General features: G+C 45.5%; 1 protein-coding gene across 3 annotated transcripts in view; it reads left to right on the top strand.

Annotated features, from left to right (window-relative positions):
* The window catches only part of LOC147101237 (uncharacterized), a 181,387-nt gene extending 166,244 nt beyond the window's left edge, over positions 1-15,143 (top strand). For all 3 annotated transcript variants that reach the window (XM_085966510.1, XM_085966509.1, XM_085966511.1), the window contains 3 exons: positions 8,372-8,569; positions 9,194-9,309; positions 10,618-15,143. In XM_085966510.1, the coding sequence (XP_085822636.1) occupies positions 8,372-8,569; positions 9,194-9,309; positions 10,618-10,834 (531 nt within the window). In that variant the 3' untranslated portion in view covers positions 10,835-15,143. The remainder of the gene's footprint in view (positions 1-8,371; positions 8,570-9,193; positions 9,310-10,617) is intronic.
* Positions 15,144-16,990: the final 1,847 nt, after the last annotated feature.

The raw sequence follows: 16,990 nt of genomic DNA, 5'->3' as shown, positions 1-16,990 counted from the left end.
TGCACCCTGCTTGTACACCCAAATTTATTTTGCTCCTAAACTGTCTTGCTATCTTTCCCAATTTTAAAGTTCCATTAATTGAAACAAATAAAGTCATTGTTATGTAACTTCTTCAGTTGCTTGCTGCCTAAACAATTCTATTAATAGCATTTCATACCAAATGTATTGTGAGCTCCTTCCCCTTTCCTGGTATTCCTGCTAGGTTACTGGCCAAGTTTTACCCGACTCTCTCTCTGGGTGATTTCATTAACAAATTTGTTTGATCAGATATATCTAGCGATGGATCATTAATATTTTTAGGAAAGGAAGAGAATGGGGAGAGCTCAGTATAAGTTTTTGTCACAATAACATTGCAGTGTTGCAGTGACATTTTAGCAATCTGCCTACATCATTGCAACTCAAAGGACACCGAAACATTGCTTGTCGGTAAGCACATTTTCAATGAGGAACAGTTTTCTTCTGAATTAAATGGAAAATCATATTTTGAAGAAGTGATTACCTTGTCTAAAACGTCACCCTCCCACACTTCCAACTGAGAAAGAACAACAAATACCATTGGTCTTGGTAGGCTGTTTTATTATGTGGGGGCATCATTGCTGAGTTGGATCATGTCCTCATCTGACATCCATGTGTAGCGAGTGTTGGCAGGGTATTTGAACCATAGGGAGCATCACATGTGAGCCCGATCTTGTCCTCACTTGAATTCCACAAAAAGGTACTTTCAGGTTAGCATTCAGGAGCGGGAACCCTTGTTGATTTTACCTTTTTTAGTGCAAAAATGCTCATAGAATCATAGAAAGTTACAGCACGGAAGGAAGCCATTTCGGCCCATCGTGCCCGCGCCGGCCAACAAAGAGCTATCCAGCCTAATTCCACTTCCCAGCTCTTGGTTCATAGCCCTGCAGGTTAGAGCATCCCAAGTGCACATCCAAGTACTTTTTAAATGTGGTTAGGGTTCCTGCCTCTACCACCCTTTCAGGCAATGAGTTCCAGACCCCCCACAACCCTCTGGGTGAAGAAATTTCCCCTCAAACACCCTCTAAACCTTCCACCAATTACTTTAAATCTGTGCCCCCTGGGTTTTGACCCCTCTGCTAAGGGAAATAGGTCCTTTCTATCCACTTTATCTACGCCCCTCATAATTTTATACACCTCAATAAGGCCTCCCCTCAGCCTCCTCTGTTCCAAGGAAAACAGACCCAGCCTATCCAGTCTTTCCTTATAGCTAGGATTCTCTACTCCCGGCAACATCCTTGTAAATTCTCTACTCCCGGCAACATCCTTGTAAATTCTCTACTCCCAGCAACATCTTTGTAAATTCTCTACTCCCGGCAACATCCTTGTAAATTCTCTACTCCCAGCAACATCTTTGCAAATTCTCTACTCCCGGCAACATCCTTGTAAATTCTCTACTCCCAACAACACCTTTGTAAAATGGATGTGCTATGGTATTGTGCTGAGGCCAATTGTTGTACTTGGCGCCACTTCAACCACTTCAGCACAAACCAAGGACTGAACCTGTGTCATTCAGATTTGTATTGCTCCATTATACACTGCCTTTACCAACTGAGCCAAGATGGAACCAGTCATGTGACTCTTTGTTTATAGTTTAGACATTAGCGGATCTCCCGTGGCATTGCTCACACTCAGTTGGATGAGGTGCTGTTTTATAACAACAGGAGCATTATACAATATAATGCACAATGTGTTATTCTGCTGCTAAATTATAGCTCTGTTGAACCTTGTCTGTCCTTTAAAGGCCACAAATTCAAATTGCTCTAAATAGTAACATCCTGAGATCAATTAGAAATGAATAGCTGGTAGTGAGGGAAGTTTGGAGGTTGGCGGGTGTTTGTAAATTCCTGGCTCAAAAGGTCAAAAGAAACTAGTATAAAATGACAGTCTTTCTTTTTTTTAAATATACTTTTGAGATTTTGTAGTGTGACGGACTCAAAGCTTTATATATATGCGAGACTCATAGTGGAAAGTCATAGTAGTGTTGAAATCATAACCCATTAATTGGGATTAATGTTGAAATAAGGTCAAGACTCCATTGACCATATACAAGCTGTCGAGGTGAACAAAGGACACAAGCACAGATTTTTATAAAGAAACTTTTACATAAAGGAACAAAGACTTCAAGCCTATATCTGGCAAGCCTAAGTTTGCTTTTAGTGGTAAATGAGCAAGAATAATTACTTTCATCACTGCGATATCACGCATGAGTGACTTTGTGGTGTTACTGTGGTGCAATCTGTCATTGTGCTCTGGTATTGTGAAGAATAAATGGTTTATCTAAAATTATCATGAATAAATGGCCCTTGAAAAGAACCCGTTTTACTGTGTATGTTGATTGGAATACAGTCTCTAGAGGAAAGTGCTCCTAACACTCTGTTCTCTTTACTGGCTCATTGACCCACCTAACAAAACATGAACAGAATGTACTGAATCCAGTGTCTTAACACAATTCAGAGTGGAACATGCCTAACAAGAGTGCAGCTGCCAATTTCAACAAAAATATTGGTTCCCAACTTCCCATTACCTTTGACTTAATAATTAAATACACTTCTGTTAGTGTTGGCAACTCTGCTTGGACATATTCCTGGAGGTTTGCTCACATGACCAACCTCCCCACTGCCACGGTCCTGCTATTAGCCTCCTGGAGATGAATCTTTATTTCCTGGAGACTCCAGGGCAATCCTGGAGGGTTGGCAACCCTCTGTCCTAAGTGGCGTACCCCAGAAAGGCTCCATTTTAAAATTAGGAATTAAACTACCTGCTGTCCGGGATGTCTACCCCGAGAGGTGCCGGGGGAAGGCCCTGAGAATCATTAAAGATGCGAGCCACCCCAGCCACAACCTCTTCGCCCTGCTCCCGTCCGGTAAGAGATACCGAAGCATACAGTCTCGTACCAGCAGGTTTCGAAACAGCTTCTACCCCCAGGCCATAAGACTCATGAACGTATAATTTATTATTATTTATTACTGTTGTTTTATTTATTATTATTGTATTTCTATTTGTATTTTTATCATTGTTATGCCATATTTATTCCAATGTTGGGAGGACTCGTAAAAATCAACATTTCATTGTGCAGTACACACGTCTGCTGCATATATGACAAATAAAATTGAATTGAATTGAATTGAATTAATTTCTATTCTATACTGAGCTCACTGACCACAGATGAAATGGCAGGAGCAGCACTACAGTTGGTCTCCGCACTGCTGGACTAGGGAGGGGGAAAACAAATCCTCTAGGGTTCCTGCACTTAATTGCGATCCACTGACTCCCGCTGGAAAGTGTGTTGGGTGAGGGCAGGATTGAGCTTTGCTGTGACATCCCCAATGCAGGTGAATGGCCTGCTGAAACTCACTGTCTAGGCCTACATGTGAAGAATGGTCACTTGAGCAGGGCGCGAGGGAATGGAACCGTACCCCCAGAATGAGCCAACCTCTTCGAGAGATGAGACTTTTTTTTACCTCAGCAAGTTGTTACGATCTGGAATGTTGCCGGGAGTAGTGAATCTTAGCTATAAGGAAAGACTGGATAGGCTGGGTCTGTTTTCCTTGGAACAGAGGAGGCTGAGGGGAGACCTTATTGAGGTGTATAAAATTATGAGGGGCACAGATAAAGTGGATAGAAAGGACCTATTTCCCTTAGCAGAGGGGTCAAAAACCAGGGGGCACAGCTTTAAAGTAATTGGTGGAAGGTCCTTGTAAATTCTCTACTCCCAGCAACATCCTTGTAAAACGAGTAGTGGAAGCAGATTCAATAGTAACTTTCAAAAGTGAATTGGATACCTACTTAAAAACAAAATATTGTGCAAGGCCGTGGGGAAAGAACAGGGGAGTGGGACTCATTGGATAGCTCTTTCATAGAGCCAGCACAGGCACGGTGGGCTGAATGGCCTCCTCCTGTGCTGTATCATTCTATAAATATTGGTTCTCGCTTTTTAAAGAGCTTCTTAATAGCATGAACTAACTGATGTGCCTTCAATAACTCAAAGACAAGGAATTTAAAGGATTCAACGAAGGTTTTTAATCACTAAGAACATAGCAGCATTACAGGTCTTCCCACATCGGGCGTCTGGTAGGAATGACTCATACAGCTCCTGAGACCTTTATATGGCAAGAGACAGGGGCGTAGCCAATACACACAATAGGAACAAAAGGGTGTGGTTCACACAATACAAGCAGGTAAAATACAAGCAGGTCTGATGGAAATACAAGCAGGTCTGATGAAGGCATATTTCATCACATTCACCCCTTCTACAGATTTAGTCTGTCCGGGGGTGTGATAGTCCTTCCTGAACGTCGCAACAGTACCTCGGGTTCCGACCGGGAGTCCGTGGTGCCCTCCTGGGCATACCCATGTGCTGGGGGTGTTGCAGGTACTTCTGGGGGTGGTGAGGATACCTCTGGGGATGGTGGAGGTTCTTCTGGGGGTGGTGGTGATGGGTCGTCGTCGTCGCTTCCTGCCGAGGCGAGGTCCTTTATGGACACGGTGTCTTCACGCCCGTCGGCGTGCTTGACGTACGCGTACTGTGGGTTTGCGTGGAGTAGGTGTACTGCCTCCACGAGGGGATCCGTTTTGTGGCCCCTCACATGCTTCCGTAACAGGACTGTCCCTGGGGTGGAGAGCCACGAGGGTAGGGATACTCCTGAGGTTGATTTGTGGGGAAAAACAAACATCTTCTCATGGGGAGTGGTGTTAGTAGCAGTACACAGTAGCGACCTTATCGAGTGGAGTACGTCTGGGAGGACCTCCTGCCAGCGGGAGGTGGGGAGGCCTTTAGGCCTTAGTGCTAAGGTGACTGCCTTCTACACTGTTGCGTTCTCCCTCTCCACTTGCCCATTACCCCGGGGGTTATAACTAGTGGTCCGACTCGTGGCTATCCCCTTCGACAGCAGGTATTGGCGCAGTTCATCGCTTATGAACGACGCCCCCCTGTCAGTGTGGATGTAGTTAGGCATGCCGAACGTGCAAAACAGGTTGCCGAGGCACTTGATGACCGTGGCACTGGTCATATCTGGGCAGGGGTAGGCGAATGGGAAGCGGGAGTACTCGTCCACAATGTTGAGAAAGTACACGTTGCGGTCGGTGGAGGGGAGTGGTCCCTTGAAATCTAAGCTCAGGCGCTCGAATGGCCGTGTAGCTTTGATCAGGTGGGCTCGGTCGGGTCTGAAAAAACGGGGCTTGCATTCCGCACAGGTGCGGCAGTCCCTGGTCATAGACCGGACCTCCTCGATGGAATAGGGCAGGTTACGGGATTTTATAAAGTGGAATAGCCGGGTGACCCCCGGGTGGCAGAGGCCATTGTGGAGGCCCTGTAGCCTGTCCCCCTGGATGCTGGCACACATCCCTCGTGATAGGGCGTCGGGGGATTCGTTGAGGGCCCCCGGCCTATATATTATGTCGTACTCAAACGTGGAGAGTTCGATCCGCCACCTGAGAATTTTGTCGTTCTTGATCTTCCCCCTCTGTTTGCTGTTAAACATGAAGGCTACCGACCGCTGGTCGGTAAGCAGGGTGAAGCGTTTGCCGGCTAGGTAGTGCCTCCAGTGCCGCACTGCCTCCACTATGGCCTGGGCCTCCTTCTCTACCGAGGAGTGCCTGATCTCGGGCCCTTGGAGGGTTCTTGAGAAAAAGGCTACGGGCCGCCCATCCTGGTTGAGGGTGGCTGCTAAAGCGAAGTCGGACGCATCGCTTTCGACCTGGAAAGGGATGTTTTCGTCCACTGCCTGCAGCGCGGCCTTCTCAATGTCGTGTTTAATGCTGTTGAAGGCGGCGTGGGCCTCGGCTGTGAGCGGGAAGGACGTTGATTTCAGGAGGGGACGGGCCTTGTCGGAATAATTGGGGACCCATTGGGCGTAATAGGAGAAGAACCCCAGGCACCTTTTCAGGGCCTTGGGAGTGTTTGGTAGGGGTAGCTCCCGTAGGGGGCGCAATCGGTCGGGGTCCGGACCGATTTCCCCGTTTTCCACCACGCAGCCCAGGATACAGAGGCGCGTGGTGCTAAAGACACACTTATCCTCGTTGTAGGTGAGATTGAGTCTGAGGGCGGTTTTCAGAAATCTCACGAGGTTCGAGTCGTGGTCTTGCTGGTCGTGGCCGCAGATGGTGACGTTGTCTAGGTATGGGTAGGTGGCTGTTAACTGGTTCTCATCGACCATGCGGTCCATCTCCCGCTGGAAGACCGAGACCCCGTTCGTTACCCCAAAGGGGACTCTGAGGAAGTGGTAGAGACGTCCGTTCGCCTCGAAGGCGGTGTATGGACGGTCCTCCGGCCTAATGGGGAGCTGGTGGTATGCCGATTTTAGGTCGATGGTGGAAAACACCCGGTATTGCGCGATTTGGTTAACCATATCCGCTATGCAGGGCAGAGGGTAGGCATCTAGCTGGGTGTATAGATTAACCGTCTGGCTATAATCTATCACCATCCGCTTCTTTTCGCTACCCTTAACTACTACTACCTGGGCGCGCCACGGGCTGGTACTGCATTCGATGATACCCTCCCGCTTGAGTCTTTCTACTTCCGACGCAATGAACCGTCTATCCTCCCAGCTGTACCGCTTACTCTTGGTCGCTATGGGTCAACAGTTGGGTGCGAGGTTGGCGAACAGAGAGGGCGGCTTGACCTTCAGGGTAGCCAGACCGCACACTGTGAGGGGCGGCTGGGACCCACCGTAGGTAAGCGTGATACTTTGGTGGTGGCACTGGAAGTCCAGACCCAAGATCACGCTCACACAGAGATCTGGCATTATCAATAGTTTAAAATCTCTGTAATCATTGCCTTTTACCGACAACATAACCGCGCAGAAACCTGTAATTTTTGAGGTATGAGTCTTATCGGCCATGGCGATTTTGCCCTGTGTGGGGACTATCGTTAGAGAAAGTCGTTTTACCAGGCTAGGATGAATAAAGCTTTCGGTGCTCCCGCAGTCAATCAAGCATTTAACCTTGTTCCCGTTTACCTCTGTGTCCATCATCGATTTAGACAACGGATGTGGCCTGGATTGATCCACTGTGATCGAGGCCACCAGTGGGTCCTGGAGGTCCGTGTAGTCGGGACAAGATGGTGGACTCCATGAGGGTGGACAAGATGGCCGCTCCCACGGCGCGCACGCGGCGGTGGTGGAGTTGGAGGCGGGGTTCCCTCTGCAGACTTTGCTGAAATGTCCTTTCTTCCCGCATTTAAAACAGGTGGTGCCCTTCGCTGGGCACAGATGCCTGGAGTGTTTGTCCTGACCGCAGAAGTAGCATTTCGGGCCCCGATGCATCGCGGCAGTAGTGGGGCTCCTGGGTGGAGGCTGGGGCTCCGATGGTGCTGGGCTGGCCTGAGACCTGGGAGGTGAAGATGGCTTCCAAGATGGCGGCCCCCACGGCGCGCACGAGGCGGAGTGGGCCGCGTGGCCTGGGGAACAGGATTCAGAGTTCCTCTGGGCCATATCCAGCGATCGCGCTATATCTATAGCCTGTTTTAAGTCCAGTCCCTCCTTTTCAAACAGTTTCTGCCGAATATAATTTGAACTGAGGCCCGCAATAAGGGAGTCTCGAATCAGCTCCTCTGTGTACACGATGGCAGACACGGCCTTACAGTTACAGTCTCTGCCCAGTACTTTTAGGTTTAGTATAAAGTCCTCTAGTGACTCACCATGCCGCTGCGTGCGAGTAGTCAGAAGATGCCTGGCGTACACCACGTTTATTGGCCGCGCGTAGTGGGCCTTCAGGATGGTGCAGGCCTCCTCGTAGCTGGTGGCATCTTGGATGAGAGGGGAGACCCGATGGCTCACCCAGTTTCGCAGGATTCCCAGTTTCATGTCTCCGGTAGCGGTTTCGGCTGCGGCTATGGCAGTGGATGAGTTTGCAATGAAAAATTCAAAGCATTGGAACCAGTGTCCGAACTGTGTGGCTGCGTCTGAGGCATGGGGGTCCAGATCCAAGCGCTCTGGTTTCAGGAGTCGATCCATCCTGGTGTTTTAGTGATTAAAATTGATGTGCCTTCAATAACTCAAAGACAAGGAATTTAAAGGATTCAACTAAGGCTTTTAATCACTAAGAACATAGCAGCATTACAGGTCTTCCCACATCGGGCGTCTGGTAGGAATGACTCATACAGCTCCTGAGACCTTTATATGGCAAAAGACAGGGACGTAGCCAATACACACAATAGGAACAAAAGGGTGTGGTTCACACAATACAAGCAGGTAAAATACAAGCAGGTCTGATGGAAATACAAGCAGGTCTGATGAAGGCATATTTCATCACATTACTAACATTAGTGAAAATGCACATAATAATGAAAGGATAAGGACCAGACTTGTAAGGTATTTACTCGGTTGGATTTGTGATGTATTTCCTCTTTCTCCAGCTTCATATGGTGGCTCTGAATGCTCCCCTCACGGGTGAAATGGCTGGGATTCGTGGTGCCGATCTGCAGTGCTTCCAACAGGCCCAGGAAGCTGGACTGCAGGGAACTTTCCGTGCTTTCCTCACCTCAAGTAACCAGGACTTGATTTCCATTGTGAAGCGATCTGACAGGGCGTCTGCGCCGATTGTTAACCTCAAGGCAAGTATTTGTCATGCGCAAGAGATGTGAAATACTTTACTGATGTGCCTGATACAGCAATACCATTGGAAAACTGTCCCTTAAGCCATAGAATATAAAATGTTATACACAAATTGGATCTGCTGTACAGTAGGAGTAAATATCTAAACTGCACCAAAACTGCATCTTTGGATCAGAATGAGTTCGGGATCAACTGTATGGTTATGATGGTCAAAGCACAGTAGTAAGAATCCAATAGAGAGTTCCCTGGAAAGATTCAGTGGATAAATGTATAGTTTGGTGTAAAACTGAGCCATACCGATCAAGAAGTTCTCAAGTTCATTACATCCCCATGGGCTGAGTTTAATGGCAGTGGGATAGGGTAGTTTAGTAGTTACGGTACTGAGGTACTGAATCCCACCATAGCATTTATATATGTTTTCATTTTTGAATCCTTCTTTCCCCATGTGTGTCCCTCTTCAAGTTGCTTATTTCTCCTTTACTACTCTCTCTCTGTCTCTCTCTCTCCTCTCTCTCTGTCTCTCTCTCTCTCTCTCTCTCTGTCTGTCTGTCTTCTCTCTTCAGGGGTCAATCTCGTCAGCTATTTATAATCTAAAACTGTTATAAACCTGTCCTTTCTTACAGGGTGAAATGCTCTTTTACAACTGGGATACTCTCTTCAGTGGCTCTGAGGCACATTTCAACCACAAAATGCCCATTTATTCATTCACAGGTCAAAATGTCATGACCGATGCCTCATGGTGAGTATAGAATGGGTCAAAACATGGCAATCAGCCTGTGGTAATATCAGGCCGAAAGCACCTTGGCAAGGTTGTATTCCTGTATCATGTGCATGGTGAAAAATTGCAGCTTATGCGGGGGGGGGGGGGGGAAGAGTATACAATGCAGTGGTACTCCTGTTGAATGATGGACTAGTAGTGGAAACATGATTAGCTATCCTGTAGCAGTCAGATGCTGGAAAGAGCCATGATAAGATCAATGCAATTTTGCCAAAAAAAATATTATCCCACTCCCCCGCTCTTTCCCCATATCCCTGCATTTTTTTCCCCTCAAGTATTTATCCAATTCCCTTTTGAAGGCTACTATTGAACCTGTATCTACCAGTAAAAATGTAATTTTGTTTTTATTCCCCCATTTAAAGCATTTTTAAAACTCTTTTAGGACCCTTTTATACAGAGCCTTCCCTGGTAAGAGGACGGGCGGGGTCCCTGCTCCCAGTCCTCTGAGACCAACTCTTCAGTATGGAAGAAAGGCCTACAGATGGGGAGGGTACTTGTCCTGTAATTTCCACTTCCTTCCCCATTAGGAAGCACTGAGCATCCATGTTGTATTTAATTTGGATTTAGTTATTTGAGATGAAGAGATTCTGAGATGAGAATAATAAAACTTTACAATAGCAAACTACTGCGGATGCTGGAAATCTGAAATAACAGAAAATGCTGGAAACACTCAGCAGGCCGGGCAGCATCCGTGGAGAGAGAAAGAGAGTTAACGTTTCAGGTCTGGGATCCTTCATCAGAACTGGAAAAAGTTAGGGATTTAACAGGTGCAGAGGCAGGGGGTCTGTGCCAGGATGGAAGGCAGACGAGATTAAATGTTGCAAATGGGGATGGCAGAATCATCAACAGCTGCCGTCTGAAAAAATGGGGGCAGGGGTTATAGTCTGAAATTGTTGAACTCAATGTTGAGTCCAGAGGGCTGTAAAGTGCCTAATCGAAAGATGAGGTGCTGTTCCTCAAGCTTATGTTGAGCTTCATTGGAACAGTGTAAGAGGCCGAGGACAGAGAGGTCAGAGTGGGAGTGGAGCGGAGAATTAAAGTGACGAGTGACCGGAATAAAACTTTATATGGATTTAGCCATCAGATATCCTCTAAATGACATGGTTGTTGTCAGAAGATATCTCTGAGTAGTGAGTTCATAAGGTCAGAGGTTCACGGGTGTAGATATATGACAGTTGACAATAGATGGAGAGGACAACAAAATGGCTGCTATCAAACTATAAAATGGCAACTAACCCAGTTGAAGTTTGCTTTCATTTACATTACTAGGCCTCGTAAATTCGTCTGGCATGGATCAAGCATCCGGGGCATTCGAGTTTCAGACAACAATTGTAATGAATGGCGAAGGGGATACGGTGTAAAAGGACTCGCGACGTCACTCACGAGTGGAAAGCTCCTGGAGCAGCACTCGTATGGCTGCACCAACTCCTTTATCGTGCTTTGCATCGAAAACAGCGTTATACACAGACATGGCAGGAAGAAATAATCCTTAGCATCTATTATGTATTTTATGCTTTTACATAAGATCAAGTGACAAAGATTCCCAATTTTGCACTATCGTGAGAAAGAAAGCAGGGATCATATTGAAAGTATTTCACTTTTCAGCATTGCTTAGATCTGTGCCCTTATCTCTCTAACATTTCCCAGTAATATGTGTATTGTCACTGCTGCTGTTTCCCATATGAAATGCTCTAATTAAAAAAAAATAACTTTTGTGCAGATAGAATTCTCATCGCCAGTTTGTATATCAATTTATTTAAACGAAAATAATCTGAGAGTGCGGGTCTTGTCCTTTCGCCTCTGGACCTCGGGTTTGGATTCAGCCCAAACTGATGGAATTAAAAGTCTCCGCTTTCTTCTGTTGAAAAGCTCCTAAGTGAAATGAGTTTGCACAACCCAATTTCTAGTGATCATGAACCACAACACTAAATTGTCTGTAATTTAACACTAATTTAGCAGTCTCTCTCCGAGAAGCAGTTGAAGATGACTGATGTGAGAAATGGGAATGCCACATTTGTTGTATCCGTGTGTTAATGGAGACACGGAATGCAGGAGTTGGTTTCACAGGTGTTTACTGAACAAGGTCTGGAGGTGAACTAACAGATACAAGACACTATACAGGCTTATATAGCCTGAGTGGCCATTACCGGCATTACAGTACACAGGGGCTCTTAAAGGCACATACACCACAACATTGGTGGCACAGTGCATGCTTCTCTGAAGTGGGCAGAGAGCTTTATTCTGCATCGAACTTAAGCTCTTCCTGATTTCGGACTGTCTGATGCTGGCACTGTGTTATAAAAATGGAAATGCTGCATTGGTTCTGTAGGGAGTGTTTCATTCTCCAGAATCCACTTCCTTGTGGAGCATGAAGAAACAGTCCCATACATGCCCTACCCACAAACCCACCATCCAATGACACCTAAACCGACTGTGGCAAGATCCCACTGGTTCACTGAAAAATTGTGAGTTGGCAATTTTTTTTCTGAGCAGATGTTAAATGTATTGAATTTATGAAAACTTAGATTACACAGAATTATTTTTAAAACTTGTACCTAAAACTTGCACAAAAGACACACACACAAGACAGAGGTGGCTAGAAATTCCTCCTTGCTTTACGTTTAGTCCACAAGTAAAGTCATGACATTGCTCAACGGATAATTGTACGATGTGGAGGAGTTTCTAGCTGAAGTAGACCATTGAGTGGCATGAACCAGGTAGCCAACGATCGTCACTGTTTCAAATTATGTGAGCTGAGACGCAAATGCTTTTATTCCCCACAAGTTACCTGTCTACTCTGTTTATACCACATGCTGATCTGAAGCTAATTTCTACTTTTCCTAGTGACGTTAATATAGTCCTTCACCCTGCAGAGGTCGGATGGTGCCGCAGCTTCTTGTATCTTGTGATGCAGTCTCTTAGGACCTCACTGAAATGTTGGCTTGTGTACACTGCATATTTAAAGAAGCTCAGAAGAAAGGACAGGGCACAACACCGCAAAAGAGAACAAGTGGATATAATGATGGAAGGAATTCCAAAGAGAATGAAAGAAAAAAATGTAGGGAATCAGAAGTACTTGCCAGGAGGAGTGGTGATGTGTTTAGATCGATTGAGAGGGAGAATAGCAACGTAGGCAGACCTTAAAAGTAAACTAAGAAGAACCCGGAGTCCGAAGGAGACAGCTTTGAGGTAGGCTAAAGGAACAGGCGCCACATCTTAAAGCAATGTCAGCACAATTGTGCATTTCTCACAGCTGGCCCATTTTAATCAGGACATACCTACATTAAGCGCAGCTGAGAAAGCAGCAGTGATGTACAAAACTGTCACGTTGGCACAACCAGCTGATTCATCGGTTCCACAGAAAACTGTGCTCCCTCCCCCTTACCCGAGTACTGACCCGAATTCCACCCTTTCAACGCATTAACGGGTTGGGAACAATGGCAATTTACCTGAGAGGATGGTGGAGGCAGATTCAATTGTGGCTTTCAAAAGGGAATTGGATAAGTAACTGAAGAAAAAAAAATTGCCGGGCTAAAAACATAGTAACATAGAAGATAGGAGCAGGAGTAGGCCATTCGGCCCCTCGAGCCTGCTCCGCCATTCAATGCAATCATGGCTGATCATCCAAGTTCAGTACCTGGTCCCTGCTTTCTCCCCATACCCCTTGATTCCTTTAGCCTTAAGAAATATATCCAACTCCTTCTTGAATATATTTAATGAATTGGCCTCTACTGCCTTCTGTGGTAGAGAATTCCACAGGTTCACCACTCTCTGGGTGAAGGAATTCCTCCTCATTTCTGTCCTAAAAGGCCTACCCCTTATCCTTAGACTGTGACCCCTGGTTCTGGATTCCCCGACCATCGGGAACATCCTCCCTGCATCTAGTCTGTCCAGTCCTTCCAGAATTTTATAAGTTTCAATGAGATCCCCTCTCATTCTTCTAAACTCCAGCGAGTACAAGCCCAATCGACCCAATCTCTCCTCATACGTCATCCCTGCCATCCCAAGTATCAGCTTGGTGAATCTTCACTGAACTCCTTCCATGGCAAGAATATCCTTCCTCAGATAAGGCGACCAAAACTGCACACAACACTCAAGATGTGGTCTCACCAAGGCCCTGTACAACTGCAGCAAGACATCCTTGTTCCTGTACTCAAACCCTCTCGCTATGAAGGCCAACATACCATTTGCCTTCTTAACTGCCTGCTGCACCTGCATGCTTACTTTCAGCGACTGGTGCACAAGGACACCCAGGTCTTGTTGCACTTCCCCTTCTCCCAATCTATTGCCATTCAGATAATAATCTGCCTTCCTGTTTTTGATACCAAAGTGGATAACCTCACATTTATTCACATTATATTGCATTTGCCATGTTTCTGCCCAATCACCCAACCTGTCCAAATCATCCTGGAGTTTCTCAGCATCCTCCTCACAGCACACACGCCCACCCAGCTTTTTGTCGTCTGCAAATTTGGAGATATTACATCTAGTTCCCTTGTCTAGATCATTAATATATATTGTGAATAGCTGGGGCCCAAGGACCGATCCCTGCGGTACCCCACTAATCACTGCCTGCCACTTGGAAAAAGACCCGTTTATTCCAACTCTTTGCTTTCTATCTACCAACCAGTTCTCTATCCAAGTCAATACCTTGCCCCCAATCCCATGTGCCTTAACTTTACATGCTAATCTCTTATGTGGGACCTTATCGAAAGCCTTCTGAAAGTCCAAATACACCACATCCACTGGTTCTCCCTTATCTATTTTATACTAGTTACATCCTCAAAAAATTCCAGTAGATTAGTCAAGCAGGATTTACCTTTTGTAAATCCATGTTGACTTTGTCCGATCCTGTCACTGTTTGCCAAGTGCTCTGCTATTACATCTTTTATAATGGACTCTAGCATTTTCCCCACTACCGATGTCAGGCTTACCGGTCTGTAATCCCCGTTTTCTCTCTACCACCTTTTTTGAATAGTGGGGTAACATTAGCTACCCTCCAATCCATGGGTACTGTTCCAGATTCCATCGAATGTTGGAAGATGATCAGCAATGCATCTACTATTTCTAGGGCCACTTCCTTAAGTACCCTAGGATGTAGATTATCAGGCCCTGGGGATTTATCGGCCTTCAATCCCATCAATTTCCCTAACACCATTTCCCTACAAATACTGATTTCTTTCAGTTCCTCCCTTTCATCAGACCCTATGCTACGGGGAAAGGGCGGGGGAGTGGGACTAGCTGAAGTGCTCTTGCAGAGAGCCGGCACGGGCTCGATGGGCCCAATGGCCTCCTTCTGTGCTGTAACCATTCTATGATTCTATGAATGTATGATACTCCTAACGCACAAAAGAGGAACCAAACACACACAGTACGGACTGGTACATACAGTTGAGAACACATACATACACTGATAATCTCTAAATGAAGCTGAGTTCTTACGAAAAGATCATAAATATAATCCTCAGTATCTGCGAATTATTTAAATGAATTCTAAGAATGAGAAAACATATAAGTGATAGATTCTGCCTTTTTATGGAGCAGTGAAAAAAATGTTGCATGAATTTTAGAGTGAGGTGCAGAATGCCACAGTAGTCCTCAAATTTAATAAGACACAATTGTATTTCTTCTTTGAGTAGTTGTCATAAATTGGCAAGAAAATATAATCTTCTCAAGACAAACTCATCAAAAATCCTCTCACTTTTAGCCTAATGTAGTGTACAGTCAATATGCAGTCAGAATGATGTAATAATGTACTTTTGCAGACCTGAAAATAAAGACTTCTGCTCAGCTCCTGTCAGCCTCTTTGAATAAATGTTCTTCATAAGACATAATTTCTATGTAAAAGCCTAGAAAAATAAAAGTTTTGTGATGTTGTTTTCAGAATGGGGTACTAGTTAAAGAGAGGCACAGTGGCGTGAGAGGAGAGCGATAGTTTTCAACTGAAATGGACATAAAAGCAGTCGAGGAAAAAAATCGAATTTGACCCTCCAGGGCCCTGACTCGCCCAGCCCATAATTTTGAATGGCCCTAATGTCCTTGGCTCTGCTACTTTGGTATATTGTTTCAAATACTTATCAACCTTTGAATAAATAAGTTCTTCCGAGTATTTGTTTTAAATTTGTGTCATTAATTTACATTTCTGAAGACTGATCCTCCGAGTTGAGCTTACATTGAAACAATAGTCTGGGTTTACATTATCTATACTCGTTAATACCTTATATATAACTGACTGATTCTCCCTTAGTTATCTTCTGTCCAGAAGACTGCTGGATTTTACCAGCCCTGAGGAGGTGGGTTTGGAGGTGGGACTGCTGGGATAATCCCCAATAATGTGAGTGGATCTCAAACCCGCTCCCAACCCGCCTCCAACCCATCTTCCCAGGAGTCGGGTCCCCGATTTGTGCAGGGTCCCGACTCCTAGAGGCAGGAAGAGGATTACAGTCACTTAACTGCCTGTTAAGATAGTTAACAGGCAGTTAAGAGGCTTTTTCTAATTTTTTGACTGCTGCTGCGGGCTTCCCGATGTCGGGGAACCTTGCCAGGGTAAGTGAGGCATGCTGTGGGTCTGTTGTTAAGTTGATGTTTGGATGACAGCTGCAGAAGTGGTGTAAAGGATGTAATTGGACACTGGTTAGTATCAGAGGTAAGGACATGTTGTGAAAGTTATTTTTAATGTGGTTAGATGTTTCTGCAGGTGACAAGCTGTGAAGTGTTTGTGTAGCCTCATCTCAGCGGGAGAAGTGACAGATGGCTTCTGCAATCGCAGCTGCAGCTGCCATCTGTTTTATCCTAAGGAAAGAGTAATTGGAGAGCCTAGGTGCAAGGGCTCACCTTTGGACAGTGATTGGCAATGTTTGACAGCACCGCAATGCTGTCAAACACTGTCAAATCATCTGTCAAACAAGTGTGGTGCATATGCCTTTAAGAAAACCGGCAGATGAAACGTCATCAACTGACGTCATCTGACACCGGCTTTCCCTTAATTGGCCGGCAAGCCCACAGGGCGGGCTTAACTAGACCAATCAGGGCAAAATAGCATCTGTTCGTCAGATGTCGCTGGGGGCAGGACTGGAACCTGAAAACCAGCAGTCCCGCCTCAAACTCGGCCTGGAAGGTAAGATTCTGCTAAAAAGCTTCTCTAATCTTTCCTTGTAGTTCATCCATTTACATCCAATATGTGTCTCATTTCTCCTCTCTGAATCCATTCCAATGCATGTACATCCATTTTGAAGCAGGGTGATCGAAATGTCTAACAGTTTGATTACTAATATTTTCATACTTATTTTCTGGTACAACTTCATTTTTGCCCATTTTATTTCTCGGACAAGATTACTTGTCTTTATGCTGCCTCCCTCTGCTTCTGGAAATGGAGTATTCCAAGGCCATGGGCTTTTTCATTGCTGCAATTATTACTGCTCTATAATTGACCAACAAGATGTGGGCCTACAGTAGTATAAGATGGACAATATCTGGGTTTTTTCTCTTCCTCCCATCTGGGAGAAATGCTTGACCAACGACCTCCCCCTCCCTCATATTAGCTTGACCTAGTGGCCTGTTTTATGAGGTGCCAGGGAATAATTTAAGTTCAGCCTATTAATAAAGCCTAAGTAAAGCTGGGATTCACAGTCATATATGGTAC

Source organism: Somniosus microcephalus, chromosome 24 (genome assembly GCF_052327205.1).
Source record: "Somniosus microcephalus isolate GS21.2 chromosome 24, FLI_Smic_1.0, whole genome shotgun sequence".
NCBI lineage: Eukaryota > Metazoa > Chordata > Chondrichthyes > Squaliformes > Somniosidae > Somniosus > Somniosus microcephalus.
Note: the sequence above shows the minus strand (reverse complement) of the source record. Positions and strands in the feature narration are given on the sequence as shown.